The sequence below is a fragment of the Eretmochelys imbricata genome, chromosome 12, assembly GCF_965152235.1.
Source record: "Eretmochelys imbricata isolate rEreImb1 chromosome 12, rEreImb1.hap1, whole genome shotgun sequence".
Lineage (NCBI taxonomy): Eukaryota > Metazoa > Chordata > Testudines > Cheloniidae > Eretmochelys > Eretmochelys imbricata.
Genome location: NC_135583.1, coordinates 8,652,002 through 8,669,818, shown reverse-complemented (window position 1 = coordinate 8,669,818; position 17,817 = coordinate 8,652,002). Strand labels below are relative to the sequence as shown.

Sequence of the window (17,817 nt, the reverse complement as noted above, 5' to 3'; positions counted from 1 at the left end):
AATAAAACCTATCGGCTTTCTGGAACTGTGCCAGTTAAATCTCTCTGGGATTATAGCTCTTGACAGCCATTTCAATGAAAACTGTAATGAGCAGAAAATACTGAATTGCTTAAACTGGTTTCTCATTCTTTTGCCAACCAATTCTTTTGAACTATATAGGACACAAGAAATGAGAAAAGAAATGATGAGAGGATACATCCCGATAACATATCACTTTAAAGGGACACAGGGTACAATTTTCCAAAGCACCTAACCAACTTGGGAGCCTAAATCCCATTTTCTAAAGGGACTCAAGAGCCTTTAAATGTCTTTGACACTTTTGAAAATTTACCCATAGTTAATTTAAAAATCATATATTGTAAATCGATTTACCTACAGACTGGTAACGCCACCTTGGATTATTAAACACAAAGGAATTTAAAAATCTAATATACCCATTCACTATTTATGTTCTTTGTTGAGTTTTTTTTTTAACTATCAATAGGCACAGACAAAGAAAATCAATGACGTGAGGATAGTCTTTTTATTCTGTTTGTATAGCACCTCACACAGTGGGGTCCTGGTCAATGACTAAGGCTCCGAAGTTCTATGGTAATACAAATAATAATAATAAATTGTAGTCATTTATAATCACTTCCATTTTCAGGTTCTCATGCTGCATGTTTTGGTTTCAGACACTGCAGGTGATTTTTTCTTTTTAAGATTGTGGAAACACTTCTACTCGCCTTAGGTTTTGCAAAATCTTGTTTTTACAACTTTCAAAATTTGGACAGAATCCTCTCTTACAAACATTTATTTCTGAGTATCACGTTTAATATTTTCATTTGTCTCATTGGCTAATCCCAAAGCGTCACAGACACAGTAAGCACTATTATTTTGTAGTGTCAGGATACCTAAATTGACCAAATCACTTTAAAAATTTAACTTTAAAAATAATTTTCACGTAAAGAGAGAAAGACATTAAAATATTAAATTGAACACAAAACATATACTTTATCCAAGTACAAACTGTGGTGTACACACATAGGTATGCTGCCATAATTAACATATTACTATCTTAGTGACCACAAAGAGCGTCTACAATCTCACTTTTATGTTTTTACACTGAGTTAATGTAAATTAACAGTCTGAGTCTTGCAAAACCATTGCAGAGACTGGAGGAGAGAGAGAGAGAGAGCGCGCGCGCAAAGCCAATTCCAAAAAATACCTAAAAAATCCTTGAAAAGATCAGTAAAGACTAGTAAACCATGATTTCTTGATCTGGGCCCAAAATTTAAAAATTGGGTCCAAGCCAAAAGGGAAAAGTATGTTTTTAACATTAAAACATAAGATTAATTGGTTGTAATTCCTTTTTTAATTTATAAACTGACATCTGCCAAACTGACAGCCATAGAGAAATCTCTGCTTAGCAACAGAACAAATACACTATGAACATGAAAAGAAAAGGAGTACTTGTGGCACCTTAGAGACTAACAAATCTGGTGTCCAGATTGCTTCTCCCAATCTGACTCAATCCTGACTTGGAGGGACCAGTCCTAAGGGCAAAGTGAGTTAAATTCCTGTGGACTGTTCACACTCTTTGTCCTCTCAGCTGAAGCTAACAACAAGGAAGCCTAACCGGGGAACCAATTTTTGTAATGTAGACATTGGGACTAAATTCTAGGTAAGTTTTCTTCCAGCATGCAAGGCCCAATATAGAAGTTTCTCAATGTTGCTAGTATTGGCTCAAGTCCACACGTTTTAGCAACATGGGAAGTTGACTGCAGACAGACCAGTAGTGTTTAGACCCAAACCAGCACTCAAAACGGCACTCCGCCTACTCTACAGCTCCCAAAATTGTGAGGCTGATGAAGCCAAAATGGTGTTAACAGCAGCGAGAAATGTTGAACAATTTCCCTAATGCATGCAAGGTCTAAACAAGTTTACCAGTGCAAACTTGCACCTACTTAACATGTAATTTATACTCCTTTACACACCACCTCTGGCCCGGACAATCTAAATTCTGGTGTAAATCACACTACTGGGCCCAAAACTGATACAGAGGATTTCTGTTTAGTGACTGAGCGTAACCTCTATAACTGGACCTCGGAAACCAGACTCGGACCATCAGACTCACTTCAGACAAACCAATGACCAGCCTCATCACACAGTAGCAGCTATCAGTCACTACAGACCTAGTCCAGTCAATCCAGCGACCAGCCCCACCACACGAACTACAGCAGGGTGTGTTTGAACCATGGCTGTGCTATTTACACAAGAGTCTGCTCGTTGCGGGGGGGTGGGGGGGATGATTATTTCCTCCAAGTCTGGGGGACCCTGTTATCCCCAGAGGGAGCTGGAAGCCAAGCCAGGTATTCCTGGGGCCTCGTCCCTAGGGCATCAAGGCAATTGCACCCCCTGGATCCACAGGTCACCATCCTGCAAAACGAGCCCCCCAACATCACTCATTCCTTCAGGAATACTTACTCCCCAGCCCAGCCCAACTATCCACCCCTTAGCCCTGCCAGGACCCCAAGCCCCACTGCCCGCTCCACAGGGCCCTCTGTGTCCCCAGCCCCACTACCTGCCCCACAGGGCCCCTCCCCCCCACACTCCCGGGCCCCAGCCCCACTACCAGCCCCAGGGCCCCGCCCCCCCAACCTCACGACCTGCCCCACAGGGCCCTCAAGTGTCCCCAGCCCCACTCCCCGACCCCGGGGTTCATTTCCCCCCACTCCCCGCCCCTGGGCTTCTCTCCCCCAATCCTCACTACTCAGTCCAGAGCCCCAGCCCCACTCCCCGCCCCCTCCCTCCCACCCACTCCCAGCCCCCAGCCCCACTCCCCGCCCCAGGGCCCCCTCTCCCCCCACTCCCCACACCCTCTCCCACCCCAGGGCCCCCCCTCCCCGCACCCCTGGCCCCTCTCCCCCCCCCCTCCACCCCAGGGCCCCTCCCCACACCTCTGGCCCCCCCTCCGCACACCTCTGCCCCCCCTCTCCCCACACTCCCCGCCCCCGGGCCCCCCCAGGGCCCCCAGCCCCACTGCCGGCCCCGCCCCGCTCTCACCCAGACGCAGAGGCTGTCCGACAGCAGGTAGTAGGCGATGTCCAGGGGCAGGGGCCCGGCTCCGCGCGCGGACTCCCCGGCGGACGGCGGCTCCTGCTCCGAGGGCCCCCGGGGCCCGGGCTGCCCGGCGGGGCCCTGGCTGAGGGCGCGGTAGGCGCTGACGACGCTGCCGAGCAGCCCCAGCGCGCTGAGCCCCGTGTAGGTGCGGAGGCTGGGCCAGGGGAAGCGCTCCAGGAAGAGCAGCGGCATCGCGGCCACGGGCCTCCACCGCTTCCCGGCGCCCGGCCTGTCCCCCGCGCCCCCGGCTCAGCCCGCCCCGCCGCCTCCTCTCCCCCGCGGCCTAACGCTCCCTCCCGCCCCGCGGCTCTGCTACCGCCGCCGCCGCCCAATCAGCCTCCCGCGGACGCCGCTGCGGGCCCCGACTCGCTGGCCCTCCGCGGGCTCCTCCTTCCTCCCTGCGCCGGGCCTGGGCGGGCGCCTCCCCCTGGGGCCGCCCCAGCCCCGCCGCCGCCGCGTCCCGGGCCTGCCCAGCACCGCCCCCGGCTGTCTGGAGGGACCAACGGGGGTGTGGGGATTACTGGGGCGGAGGCTGGGGGGGGACACGCCGAGCCTGTGAAGTAGCTGGGGAGGGAGGCTAATGGGGCGGGGAGGCGGATGCTGTTTGATTTCCTTCAATAGGCACCGCAAAGAAAACTGCCGTGAAAAGAGCCAAGGAAAGTCGCCTCTGCCCTTTCCCCGGCGGCAGCGATTGATTTGCCAAGTTCCCGGTCGGGGCTGGCTCCTTGCAGGAGCTGCAGACCGAAGTAAACACTGCGTATAACGTGGGGTAAGGCAACCCCCTGGGGAGGGGGAAGCGACAGGGCCGAGAAGTGGGGCCATCCCTGTTTTCCCGCAGCATGGACCTTGAGGCAGCAATGAGGATGTGAAAGACTTAGAGGTGTTTCAGCCTTTTCCACACCCAGGGTGAACTCAGGGTCAGCTTTTTAAAAGGTATTTAGGTACCTAAAGATGCAGATGGACGCCTAGTGGGATTATCAAAAAGGACCTAGGCACCTAACTGGCACCCGGGCATCTTTGAAAAATCCCCCTAGGCACCCATCGGCATCTTTAGGCACCCAAATACCTTTGAAAGTCTGGCTCTGAGTCCTTTGGAGGTTAGCAGGTATGGCAAAGACATGGAAGCCAGACCTAGTCTCTCCCTCTCTAATTAGTGTGCTTCAACAATTCTTTATACAACATTGTAGAAATGTTGCCTATTGCACTGTGTCAGGGTCGGGTGCAGCCTCACTGCCCAGTCTCTGTCCTGGGGTGGGGCGGGGCGAGACTGCAGAGTAATCTCCCACCTCCATGCAACCAGTGACCTGTGCTCCCCACTGCTGTGTTGGGAGCCTCCACATTTAATTATTAACAAATAAAATTTGCAGAATTTTAAAATATTGTGCACAGAATTTTTAATTTTTTGGTGCAGAGTCCCTCAGGAATATGGGGTGCTGTGGAGCTGTGATGATGGGACTGCGAGAAAGGTGGTGGGCAGTTGGGAGGTCTATGGGCAGGGTGCTGTGCAGTTGTGGTGGGAGGCCAGCGGGAGAGGTCTCTGGGAGGAGTGGGGACTGGGCATAGAAATCTGTGATGGAGGTCTCTGGATGAGGGGGCGCTGGGCAGGGTGGGCCATGTGGTATGGGCCTGCCCTCAAGGGGAAGGGGCATGCTGGCAGCATAGGGCTGGGCAGGCCAGTGTGCGTCTGGCAGCTGCAGGTTTGTAAACAGTGCCCTCCTGCTGGGCTGCGTAGAGCAGGGATGCTCCCGCCGCGCTGTGCCTCATAGCCCCAGCCCGCCCTTCACGCTGGAGCCTGACCAACCCGTCCCCCTGCGCCTTGCCCCATGGGGGCCCACAAATATGTTTGGCACCAGACCCACAAAATGTTAATCCAGCCCTGGCAGGCAATTGCCCTGCTTGCCACCCCCTAACACCAGCCCTGCACTTGCAACCTCCCTAACCCCATCCCAGGTTGAGAAACACTGATATAGTCTATAGAGCAGTATAAACAAGTCATTGTCCTTATGATATTTTAATTTGTACTGACTTCATTAGTGCTTTTTATGCCGCCTGTTGTAAAACTAGGCAAATATCCAGATGAGTTGATGTGCCCTCTGGAAGACCTCTGCGTACCCACAGTGGTATGTGTATCCCTAGTCGAGAACCACTGCTTAAAAATAAATGTAATGTGTGTCAAGATGCTGGCATGACAGCCATGGAGAACTGAAGTTTTTCCACATACAGCCGTACCAGTGTGCCACAACCTGACCCTGAAGGAACCACGAGTAGGGGTGACGAAAGAGCTGTGCTGATATTTAGTCTCTAGCCTATGAAACTTCATTGAAACGAGTGAGATCTCTATTGTGAACTAGACGGAGGTCCAACTCATTTCACATAGGCCAAACAACCACCAGCTTGCTGTCAATTAATCACAGTTAACTCATGATTAACTCAAAAAATTAATCCCGATTAAAAAATTAATAGTGATTAATTGCAATTTTAATCACATCGTTAAACAATAGAATACCAATTGAAATTTATTAAATATTTTTGGATATTTTTCTATATTTTCAATTACAACACAGAATACAAGGTGTAGAGCGCTCACTTTATATTATTTTCATTACAAATATTTACACAGTAAAAATGATAAAAGTAGTACTTCTCAACTCACCTCATACAAGTACTAAAGTGCAATCTCTTTATCATGAAAGTGAAACTTACAAATGTAGGGTTTTTTTGATTATATAACTGCACTCAAAAAAACAAAAAAAAAAAGTGTAAAACTTTGAGCCTACAAATCCACTCAGTTCTACTTCTTTTTCAGCCAATCGGTAAGACAAAAGTTTGTCTACTTTTACAGGAGATAACGCTGCCCACTTCTTATTTACAATGTCACCTGAAACTGAGAACAGGTGTTCGCATGGTACTTCTTTAGCTGGCATTGCAAGGTATTTACATGCCAGATATGCTAAACATTCGTATGCCCCTTCATGCTTCAGCCACCATTCCAGATGACATGCTTTCATACTGATGATGTTCACTAAAAAAATAATGCATTAATTAAATCTGTGACTGAACTCCTTGGGGGAGAATTTTATGACTCCTGCTCTTTTAACTGCATTCTACCATATATTTCATGTTATAGCAGACTCAGACAATGATCCAGCACCTGTTGTTCATTTTGACAATGCTTTCGCCGCAGATTTGACAAAACGCAGAGAAGGTACCACGGTGAGATTTCTAAAGATAACTACAGCACTCAACCCAAGGTTTAAGAATCTGAAGTGTCTTCCAAAATCTGAGAGGAACGAGGTGTGGTGCATGCTTTCAGAAATCTTAAAAAGAGCAACACTCCGATGCAGAAACTACAGAACCCGAACCACCAAAAAAGAAAAATCAACCTTCTGCGGCTGGCATCTGACTCAGATAATAAAAATGAACATGCGTTCATCCACACTGCTTTGCATCGTTATCGAGCAGAACCCATCATCAGCATGGATACATGTCCTCTGGAATGGCAACTGAAGCATGAGGGGACATATGAATCTTTAGTGCATTTGGCATGTAAATATCTTGCGATGCTGGCTACAAACAGTGCCATATGAATGCCTGTTCCTACTTTCAGTTGATACTGTAAGCAAGCGGGCAGCATTATCTTCTGCAAATGTAAACAAACTTGTTTGTGTGAGCCATTGGCTGAAGAAGTAAGACTGAGTGGACTTGTAGGCGCTAAAGTTTTACGTTTTATTTTTTAATGCAGGGTTTTTGTACATAATTCTATAACTAAGTTCAACTTTCATGATAGAGATTGCACTACTGTACTGGTATTAGGTGAATTGAAAAAAAATACTATTTCTTTTGTTTTTTCACATATTTGTAATAAAAAAAATAAAGTGAGTACAGTACACTTTGTATTGTGTTGTAATTGAAATCAATATATTTAAAACGTAGAAAACTTCCAAAAATATTTAAATAAATTATATTCTATTATTAACAGCACTATTAATCGTGATTAATTTTTTTAATCACTTCACAGCCCTAGCTTATTTTTAACTCCCATGTGTAAGGTTTATTTGTTGAGTTTTCTTAGCTTTTAAAATGGTCACCCAATGGCTAATTCGGAGGAACTGGGTTTGTTTTTTGCCACATGATGGCACTGAAGCAGTAGTCCATTTTGCAATTTTATTTTTGCAGTCAATATTGGTTAGCATCCACCACAGTGGAAAAAAGGGGAATTGGTTGTTCCTTCAAATTAGTAGTACATCATACCACATCGGCCAAGTATTTAAAACTAATTAGTCTCTTATTTTCTGCACCACTGCGAGGCTCATGTAATATTAAAATTCCTACCCTTCTTAGGCTGTTATGTCAAACTTAATTACCTGTATCCTTCATGGCAATTCTTGTATCGAACACTCAGTATTTATTTTTAAATGCCATTTGCAAGAATTTATTTGGCATGCAGCTTTGGCTGCTCCACCAGTTCTATTTTTTGCTTATTACAGTCCAGCAAGAGATTTTCCTCAGCAACTACATGACAACTTACACTCTTGTTCTCTGTTCAGGTCTAGGATGTTAAAAAGTGTGAATTAAAAATTGCAACAGGCATTATGTAGACCCTCTCAGACAGCAAATTTAACATTTAATCACCTACCCCTTATTTTAGACCCAAGTTTATCTCCCTTGTTTTTTTATCGTAAATCATTCCTCAAAAATGAGGAAACAGACATTAAGGCTCATTATTTACATTAAATTCATACTAAGCTTGGGCTTTTCAGAGGATCAAAGATTTTTCTCCACTCCTTTCTCTCCTTGTTACAAAAGTTACTAGATGCTCTTTCCACTTTGTGTTCATATTCCCTAACCCTGCATCAAACATCCACACAACATACCCTCAACTGCAACTCCCACAGGCTGCAGGACTCAGTTCCCCTGCTCATCATCACAAGGTAGATCCTCCAAAGCCATCAGGTTAGCAGAGGGTGGACCTTTCTCACCTGTAGTAATGTCAAAAGCTAGAAGCTAGGACACAGACTATTAGCTAATTCTTCTGGGGACAACTACAATAGCAATCAGCTTCTGTCTTAGGGAGCAATACAGCCAAAACAGAATTTAGAATTAATCCGTAAGTTTAATATCCCAACTGGGGGTTTCTCCCAAAATGTTGTCTCTCCTTACAAAGTACGGTTTAGATGTGGAGAAGTTCAGTAGTAATTTAAGGAAAAGTGAGACAGGGAAGAGACCTCATAGTACAGGTTAATGATGGGGCAGGAAGCCAAGGGCAGTTTTCAAATCTGGGTGCCTAAAACAAAACTCCTAAATAGAAGTGACCTGAGATTCTGAGCAGCTGCAGTTCCTATCAACTTTTGTGAGAGCTCTACACCTCAGAAAATAAAACCAATTTATTCAGAAGCCTAGCTTTAGGCACGAAGTATGTAGTCAGTTTTTTAAATAAAGTTCCTATACAATAGAGTCCCCGTATCTCCTCTTCCTCCCCAACATTTCAGCACAATATATTTTAAGGCAGTTTTGTTTAAATTGTCTTTTTTGTTCCTAGTGTAGCTCAGACATATTGTGTAAATTAGCCATTAGTCCATACTATGGATGGATATGGTACCATTAGGAAATCACTTGACATGTATTGTTTTAGTGTACCCTTTATTCCAATTTATAGAAGATACCTTTTAAAAAATAATTTGACACACCCATAAAAGAGAATCCTAGTTGTTTGGATATGTTTAATACAGGCAGTAGATTGAGGTAAATTGAGAAAATGAAATCCGTGAGCCTCAATGGATCCTTTTAAGAAGAAACAAGTATACAGTTAAACTATAAGAAAAGGAATACTTGTGGCACCTTAGAGACGAACCAATTTGAGCATAAGCTTTCATGAGCTACAGCTCACTTCATCGGATGCTCAAATAAATTGGTTAGTCTCTAAGGTGCCACAAGTACTCCTTTTCTTTTTGCGAATACAGACTAACACGGCTGTTACTCTGAAACCAGTTAAACTATAGGAGCTCTGCTCAGTAAAGAGACAGCTCCCAGGGATTGGACAGATACATATTCAATGCAGTTACTAATCTAAATTCAGTTCTACAGCCCTGCCCCCATGACCAATCAGAAAAGTGCTCCTTTAAGGCTCTTTAGGGTATTTTCCTATTTTACCTGGATCCCATTAATATAGGACAGTCCCATGAAAGGTTTTCTGATTGAAATCAGTTGTGTTCCAGATCACTCCATTGAGATCACCAGTAATGAGCAGTGGAGTTCACACACCAGTCAACATCAGTTTCACTTATAGCAATGGCCCACCTTGCCACTTAGCATTTCCATTCTAATCATAAGGCAGATTACTGGGCTACTGTTTTTTAAATCACTCATACCTTAACTCTGAGTACTACTTTCTCTTAAAGGTTTCAGACTCTCATCAGGATAGTTCCCCCATGTGAGCTTTTTGCTCATGAAAGCACAAGCTTGAATGCTCAGTTAACATACTGGACCCTCCCTGAAATGTTTCCCCTCCCCCGCCATTATCTAGACCTACTGTTTCCCTCAACCGATACCCTGGAAGAAAGCATTTGCTTTAATTTCTCACCCACCTTCAGTAACACATTCCAAATAGCTGTAATATAAGAAATAGATAAACATAATCCAATCTATTTTGTTTAATGTTGTACAAAAAAAACTGGTGACTATTACAATGAAAAGTGATTAAAACACTGAATCACATTTGACATCCCACTATCTACACAGTTGAGATTCACTTTGCTATTCAGACAATAGAAAGTTTAGCAGTTTTCAGGAAAAAAAAAATCCTTGCATCACATGTATTCTTCCCTCTACATCTTAAAGCTGTGCTCACAGAGACGGCTTCTTCTACCACACTCTTCAGGTATATGGGAATTCAGTTGTAAATAAAATTGAATCTAAAATAAAAAACAGTTATACCATGCAAGAGATTTATTTTCATCACTAATATGTAGAAGGCAATATTTTATTTCTGAGCTAAACAAACTCACATCTGACAGAAAGCAAAGATGAGATTTCCAGTCAAGAAGTATTTGTACCTCAGCCAGTAACTGTCAACACCAGGTAGACCCTAACCTCAGCTTTACATACAAGTATAGTAAGAGATCCAATCCTATAGAACTAATTCTTTTTGAACCTTCAAAATCGGCTTTTCTCTGACAGAGAAGCTATGTGAGTTTTGTTTCCATGGGGGGGGGGGGGGGCAGGAGGGGGAGTCTTATAGTGTGGAAGAAAATTGCTATTGGACAAATACTGCATATGTCCGGTATCAGGCTTGAACAAGAAGCTTCACACAAGAGTTATAAACTCTTAAAACTGAAGTTTGCAGAGTGAACACAGAAACCATTATGCAAGAAATAGCAAATCTTCTTTGTACTGCGTCAAGTATGTATTGATCTTAATTTTCAGACGTCCTTGCTTTTAACAACTGCTTAGGAACCCAAGTTTAGAGATTTGGGACTTCAGCTCTGATTAAGCTATTGCAAGAGTAGTGATTAACAGTAATACAACCTGTGCCTGCTTAAAGATCAGCATTTTGTTAGTTTCTTGGAAGAGACTTCCTTTGTGGTCTTTACATAGGAAAAGTGAAAATTACACCAACAGTTGCAAAGGCTGAGAGCAGATAAATTGGGAGATAAAAATAAAGAGTAAGAATGGTACAAGCCTTTTAGGATGGTACCAGTTCTGATATCTCAAAGGTTTTTCCATGCAACCGGGTGGACGTGACTGGTAAAGAATGGAACCTCTTTTACTGACAGTTGACAAATTACACTGTGGGTTGCATGGCAAGTTACTTGAGTAGATGCTCAACACCACCACAGGTGACACAAAGAGTAAGATCAGTGAACTCAAGCCTGATGAGGTACAAACTATTTTCAGTAAAGGAGAAAGCTAAGGAATGCATATTTCTTATCTGAATGGCAGTGATGCACCTCAAATATATTATAAAAATGCTGAGAAATTTATTAGTCAGCATAGTAGCTGCTTATACTGTGAATCTGCAGCATACTATACCTGCTCAAAAGCTGAGGAAGGCTGGAAATGATAGGTCCATATCCTGGGGCATTGTCATACAGCTCAAACAACGGTGCAGCTACCAACTTGTAATTTTTTGGGACCGCAAACAAAGCTAAAAATGAATCCAAGTTAGTATTAACAATGGAAAAGTTGTTTCAAACAATTTCAAACTATGGTTTCACTGAGGGTCCCTCCCCCCTTTAAATACAAAATCACTTCACTGTCATCCAGAACTATAGTGTTCCAATGGACTTATTTTCCACAGTTAGAGGTGGAGCTCTAATGCTGGGATTTTGTACATATGCACTCCTATCCCACCTGTTATCCTGGCAAAGGATCCCAGTTTATGAGGACTAAAAATCAGGGTGGATTTTTTAAAAAAAAACACAACCTCAAGAAAATTGGATATTTTTACTCAAACATTTTAAATATTGGTTTTATTTAAATTATATATAAAAATCCTATTTAAAATTTAATTTAAAATTGACAATCTGTGTCAGTGGAAGATTGAAAGATTATCTCTTTCACCCACAGATATTGGTTCAATAGAAGATATTACCTCACCCACTTTGTCAGCCTATGTTGTGGCCTAAAAAGTTACTATAATCTATTAAAATAATTTAGATTAAATACAAAAAAACCTAAACAGTACATGCTTGCTGCCAAGTTTTAAAGAACTAGTCATTGACTACATTTTAATTATTTTTGCATTCGGGGCATGAGATCCTTTATTTCTCCCATCCCATTCTCTTTAGCAGAACGCTTATGAAACTTTGTTTATGGACCTTGCTTTACAGATGACAGGCCTGTTTTCATTAAGATCAATTTAACACCACATTTGTTTTCAATATGAAATGTGTAATTGTTGTCTCAGTAGTTGCACACACAAAAATAAAACATGGATTAGAACCTCTGTCTACAAATGCTTACCCTTTTCCTGCAGCTGAACCAAGAAGAGCTTTTTGTGCTCTTTAGGTTTTGTAATGTGAGCTGGAATATATGGATACTGAGGGGGAAAAAAAGTTTAATTAGTTTGTACAGCACTCTGAAAGTACACAGTGATCTGTAAGTGCTTCTTAAAGAATCAGGAATGAGTCACAGAGAAGGACAATCACACATATGACGAAAAGGAACTACCTCAGATACAACTTTATTCACCTTTTTTAAAACTATATTATAAAACATTACGAAAGACACTGAGCCCCCACAGTTAAATTTTCAAAGTCTAGAAAACATTGGCAGTCTCAAAATGAGATCACCATATGAAACTAGGAAACAGGTAAGAACAATCCAGGACAGCAAGAGAAACTGAACCACAGTGCCAGGCCCGTTATCGTCACTAAACAATTAAAAATAAAGTTTAAAGGGAGATGATATTCTTTAAAGGACACCACATTCTGGAAAAATAAAGCCCCAACTGTAGTCGCAGCAAAAGGAATAAAGCGTAGCCAGCAAAAAGGAATAAATCTTGAAGCAAACAAAAAAACCCAACAAAAGAAACCTGACATGCCATGGCTGCCCAAATAAGTTGATTAGTATATGGACTCAGTTTTTTGCAGAAACATACCTTGCTAATTATTTTTTAATCGTCAAAATTTATGCAGGGATGGACACTCACCTGTGGAGGTTCAAAGTTTGGTCTCCACCAGTTACCAATGCAGTCATCAATCACCCAGTCTTGCTGAACTCCATCCTGACGTCCCAGTATCTGTCAAAATCCAGTTGCAGTCAAAAAACTTCTACATGTTCCATTGCTAGTACTCTTAGGAACCAGATACTTGAAGCATTAAGGGATGCTGTAATAAGGGTTTAATGCAATTCAGAGCCAAGCTAAAGTAGTCTTATATTAGCGTTAGAATACTTGTGTACTAACCAATATATTGATAGATATATGGTCCTCATGTTCCAGACAAAGTATAAAACTAGGCCTAACTACATTTCTCAGAGAGGGATTTTGCACACTCCCGAGAGATGCAGCTATGCTGATGTAACTTTTCAGTGTAGATCAGCCTTTACAAACATTTTTGAAAATATGGTTCACAAATGCAATTGAGTGTAATTGACCCCAAGAGCTAGAATATAAAGCCATTTAAATCAGAACTCGCAGGAGTTGTCTAAGTAATGTGTTCTCCCTGGTGTATAAATTAAGCATCTAGTTCAGAATACCAGAGGACAACTGAATTGGATGCAGTCATCCACAATGAGGCCCTGATCATTGACTGGGTCTGACTATCACCGCCGTATCTGAGCAACATAATCGGATGTATTTATCCTCACAGTACCCCTGTGAAGTAAAGATGTGTTAACCACATTTTACAGATGGGAAACTGAGGCACGGGGAGGCTAAGGAGAGACCTGTCTAAGGTTGTGCCAGGTCACAGAGGAAAGTCTGCAGTGAACAGGGAATTGAACCCCGGTTCCTCAAGTCCTAGTCTAGTACCCTAAGCACTGGACAACTCTGCTTCTCTCTGGCAGAGACAGAGAGAGATTGCAGTTTTCTCAGGCCCTGGGCCAGGAGCAAGTGGAAGCCCCCTGCTCCACCAGCCCAGCTTCTGCCGGAGACAGGGCTTCCCCGCTCCACCCGCCACTCCAGCCAGGGACAGGGTCACAGCACGAGGACTTGCCCCACTCCCCTCTGGGAGTGCCAAGTGGTTGGAGTGAGGCAAGCCCACGCACCTAGACGCGCTCCCCCAGGAGCGCCAAGCGGGCAGAGCAGGTCAGGGTGCCAGGGAGCCCATTCTTCTGGGGACCCCCAATTGGCTGGTGCCCCTGGGCATGGGCCCTGTTGCCCAGTGGCTAATCCACCACTGCTCTCTGGCACTATCATAATACAAATATATGAATGAAGTAGTATATCATACTATATGAACTACCAGAAAGAAGTTAGTTGGGAATCACTGAAGCACTCAAAAGGCTAGGAATGGCAAAAAGGCTATTTATAATGTTTTGGCTAAAAAACATTCAAGAATTATTCAACATTCAATTGCATTTGGAGATCAACTGTAACAAGAAAAGAAAAATGAAGACAATATACCTCTGTCATTAAACGTTTGAGTCCTTCTACCTCATCTTCTCCTGGATTGAGTTCACCACCTGGTCTGTGAAAAATTAATGATGAGAACTAATGTTATATCTTTTATTTTATTTACAGATATATTCACAGGTAAGTTTAAGGGAGTCTCAGTTCTTCAGTTTTAGGAATTTACAAACTTACTTGCAAGCTCTTAACAGAAGAAATAGCCAAAAGAATCTGAACTTTCAAATTTCACCTTACTGGATTTATTACAACTTCAAAACTAAATAGGGTAGCATGCATGGTCACTATGTTTTTTGAGTCGATCACCTCCAATTAGTTTTTTCATGGCTACAATGACTTATTTTCAGTAAAACGTGATAAACAACAACATGCTCTGTTCCTACTAGGACTTTTCAAAAGGACACAGTTTAGCTACAAAATTTAACAGAAATGGCCTAATGATTTGAGAAAAATGAGAAAAGGGTAGGTTTGAGCTGTAGGCATTGCGCCTGCATTTGTTTTAACCCCCCCCCCCAAAAAAAAACAAAACAAAAAAACACACACCACACTTGTAGGAGTACACAAAAACTAGAAGGTAAGCTACTGTGGGCTGATAATCTGCTCTGGTCTGGTGGTCCGGATAACCCATCAGGTCTTTCCCACCTCTAATTCAGAATTGTGTGAAATTTACAAGAATTCATCTACTTTCTCTTTCCATATCAAGAAAAGCATAGCAAGGAAACAGGATAATCTATAAGCAGCTATATGTTTAAAATTCAGCCTCAATGACTTAAGATGTTAACTGAGTGTGTTTATACATGATTTATCTTCATCATGTCCCTTCATTCAGGGACAATAATAATTACTGGTGATGAATTCTAAAAACATCTCCTCTTGATAATGTGTACTACAACGAAGACTAGAAGTCAGCACACTTAATAGCACCTCATCATCAATTTTCTGCAGGAGAGAGATGATTCAGAATGTTTCCCTGTATAAACATTTGCAACAGCTGGATTTCACACTTCAATCCATGCTCCATTAGCACAGCTGAGCAGCTTGTTCACTTGCTGTACGACTAATCTGGTATTTGGTAATGCTTTGTGATTCTACTAAATGTTACTGTAATGTCAAGTTCCAACAATACACACTTACAGTTTGAAGAACGTTGTACCTAGCTGCAACAGTAACACATGGGGCAGCCTATGCTCGTGAACAATCAGAACACCCTCTACAGTCCGCCTCATTCCAATCTTGTCAAATTCTTCCCTCATGCGCTGAAACCGGGCTGCCACTGAACTGTCCTTCTCATAAAGGGGTTCCTTCGTGCCAAATGTATAATTTGTAAGTGGATACCTGGGGGGGGGAATGGGGGGGGGGTTAAAAAAAAAAAACACATATTACTATGTCATGAAGACTAATCCAGATCTCACATGCACAAGTGCACAGTACTTTATCTTGACGGTCAGCTACTGTAGTTGCACAGTTAGCATCACTGATTTCAAAATATTTATGATTTAGGCTCCACTTATGTGAGAGACTGTCCTTCTGCCACCACAAGAGTTAACTGCTGGTCACACTCAGTAACTGGTCCTGGGTTTGAAGCTTTCTGCAAATGGCAGTAAGAGACTCAGGTAAAGAGCCCATACCTCTGTGACCAACTGAATCTCTGAAACCAACTGCCTGAGTTAGGAGAGATCTTAAACTTGTGGTTTAAAAATCTGTTTAACAGACTTTTGAACACTCATTCTAATAACAGGGAATGGGTTTGTTAATAAGCAGGGGACATTCCATTATATTTTGTTGATTTGTACTTGATTTTATTGATCTGTGGTATGCAGGTGCTTTGATGAAATATGCCAATATACATTTATAAATAAGTCACAGTTCAATTTAATGACTATTAGAGTAATTACAAACATTCAACTTGAAATCTGTCTTTTTTAGGTTCTTCTTTTCTACAACCTTAATCTTAGATACAGCTTCCCAAATTCATTGCTACTTTGGAATTCCCTCCACCCCAGCCCCCCTCCCCTGCACAGAAACCACAAAGGCTAGCCCTCTGAATACCAAAGCCTGCTCTCATGCATACTGCTATTCTATAAGCATCTCTACTTTTAGAAGCTCTTAATGAACATCCTCTCAAATCCATGTCCCTTGTTTCTGATCACTGGTGTCTTCATTATCCACTTTACCATTCTCTTGCATTTTCTCCTCTTTATCTGTAGCTTTAGGATTTCATCACTACTTTCTTCTTACACTTAATTTATTCCAAAATCTTAAATTCCAATTCAGTCTCTAAAATAAGATTATATTTGCCATACAGCAATGCTGTCCACTTTATAAACGTGTCAAATTCTTTAACCTGGGTCCAAAAAAAAAAAAAATCCACCTGTACTGATAACACAAATTCCAAAGAATCAGAACTTCCTGTTGATTTTTTTTCCCTCCAGAAAGAAACCCTGTATATTAACATTTTCACTTTTTAAAATGAGTCATCCCTTTGGGCTGTAAGAATAAACTCAACTATATAAAAAGTGATGCATAACTGTCTTTTTGAGTGTGTAATTGTTAACGGTTGAGTATTACATTTGTTATTTGCTGTTACTGCAACTTCACAAATCTACCTATCAAAGCAGAAAGCACCAGAATGTGCTGTCCATTGTAAAGCAAAGATTGCTTCAGGAGATGGCCCACTAAGGCAGTTACACAAAGAAAATATTTTTATTGCACATTAGCACATACATCTTTGATACTTGGTGTAAACCATGTTGCATCCTGCAGCTCCCAGTAGTCCAGATATTACATATTTTTACTGTACAGTCAGCAAACACTAAACAGTGAACACACGTGGGGCACAAACGTCTATGTCCCATACTCAAGCTCAGATACTACAGTGGCAGATGCAATACAAAAACCTAAGAAGAACAGATGTGCAGGGCTCCCAAAGTAACATGCTCTTAAATTTCACTAGATCTACACCTCCAGCCTCTCCTCAGAGATTGAAAGTCTCCTCCAGATCACGAGCCTGCAAAGAGGCCTCCCCAGTTACCCAGCGAGTTCAGCCCTCCCCAGCGTGCGCGGATGGGGTTAGGAGGGAGCTCCTCCCTGCGGGCCGGGGGTGCCCCCAGGGGGAGGGGAGGCTGAGGTACAAGCAGGGGGATGGGAAGGAAGGGTTGGTGGCTTTCTCCAGCGTCAGCAGCGCCCGGGGACTGAGGGGATTTTCTCCCTCCCCCGGGAGCTGGGGCGGGTCTCTCCCAGAGAGACAAGGGAGGGGGGTGCAGGGAGGGCTGGGGCCCGAGGCTGGCCGGGGCCTCCCCCCCCCCCAGGGCCGGGCACTCACAGGCGGATGCCCTGGCCCCGCGGGGGCCGGGGGGGGGGCGCGGGGGCCGCCCGCGGGCCGGGCACTCACAGGTTGATGGTCCGCTCCAGCGTGAGCGGCTTGGTCTGCTGGATGTATTTGTTGCCGAACTGGTTCACCCCGCGGGGCCAGCCGGTCTGCGAGCGGTTGGGCGGCACCACGGACATGGTAGCGGGCGGGGCTGGGTCACTGCTGCTCAGCGGCGGGAGCAGCGTCCACCATTAACATCCCCGCCAGGCCTCACACACACCGCCAGTGGCTGCGCCGGAACCGCCTGCCCGCGCGCCGGAAAGGGGAACCATAGAGA

At 43.6% G+C, this 17,817-nt stretch overlaps 2 protein-coding genes across 3 annotated transcripts in view; both read right to left on the bottom strand.

The window, feature by feature from the left end:
* Nucleotides 1-3,361, bottom strand: part of AMFR (autocrine motility factor receptor) — a 38,143-nt gene extending 34,782 nt beyond the window's left edge. The window contains exon 1 of one of the 2 annotated variants that reach the window (XM_077830936.1): nucleotides 3,046-3,361. In XM_077830936.1, the coding sequence (XP_077687062.1) occupies nucleotides 3,046-3,294 (249 nt within the window). In that variant the 5' untranslated portion in view covers nucleotides 3,295-3,361. The remainder of the gene's footprint in view (nucleotides 1-3,045) is intronic. The other variant, XM_077830935.1, reaches the window with a different exon arrangement.
* Nucleotides 3,362-9,737: 6,376 nt separating this feature from the next.
* Nucleotides 9,738-17,786, bottom strand: NUDT21 (nudix hydrolase 21). The gene is made up of 7 exons (XM_077831088.1): nucleotides 17,562-17,786; nucleotides 15,305-15,505; nucleotides 14,168-14,231; nucleotides 12,752-12,841; nucleotides 12,064-12,139; nucleotides 11,131-11,245; nucleotides 9,738-10,013 (listed from the first exon to the last, which is right to left on the bottom strand). The coding sequence occupies exons 1-7, from the start codon at nucleotides 17,675-17,677 to the stop codon at nucleotides 9,992-9,994; spliced, it is 684 nt and encodes a 227-aa protein (XP_077687214.1). The 5' UTR covers nucleotides 17,678-17,786; the 3' UTR covers nucleotides 9,738-9,991.
* Between the last annotated feature and the right edge of the window lie 31 nt (nucleotides 17,787-17,817).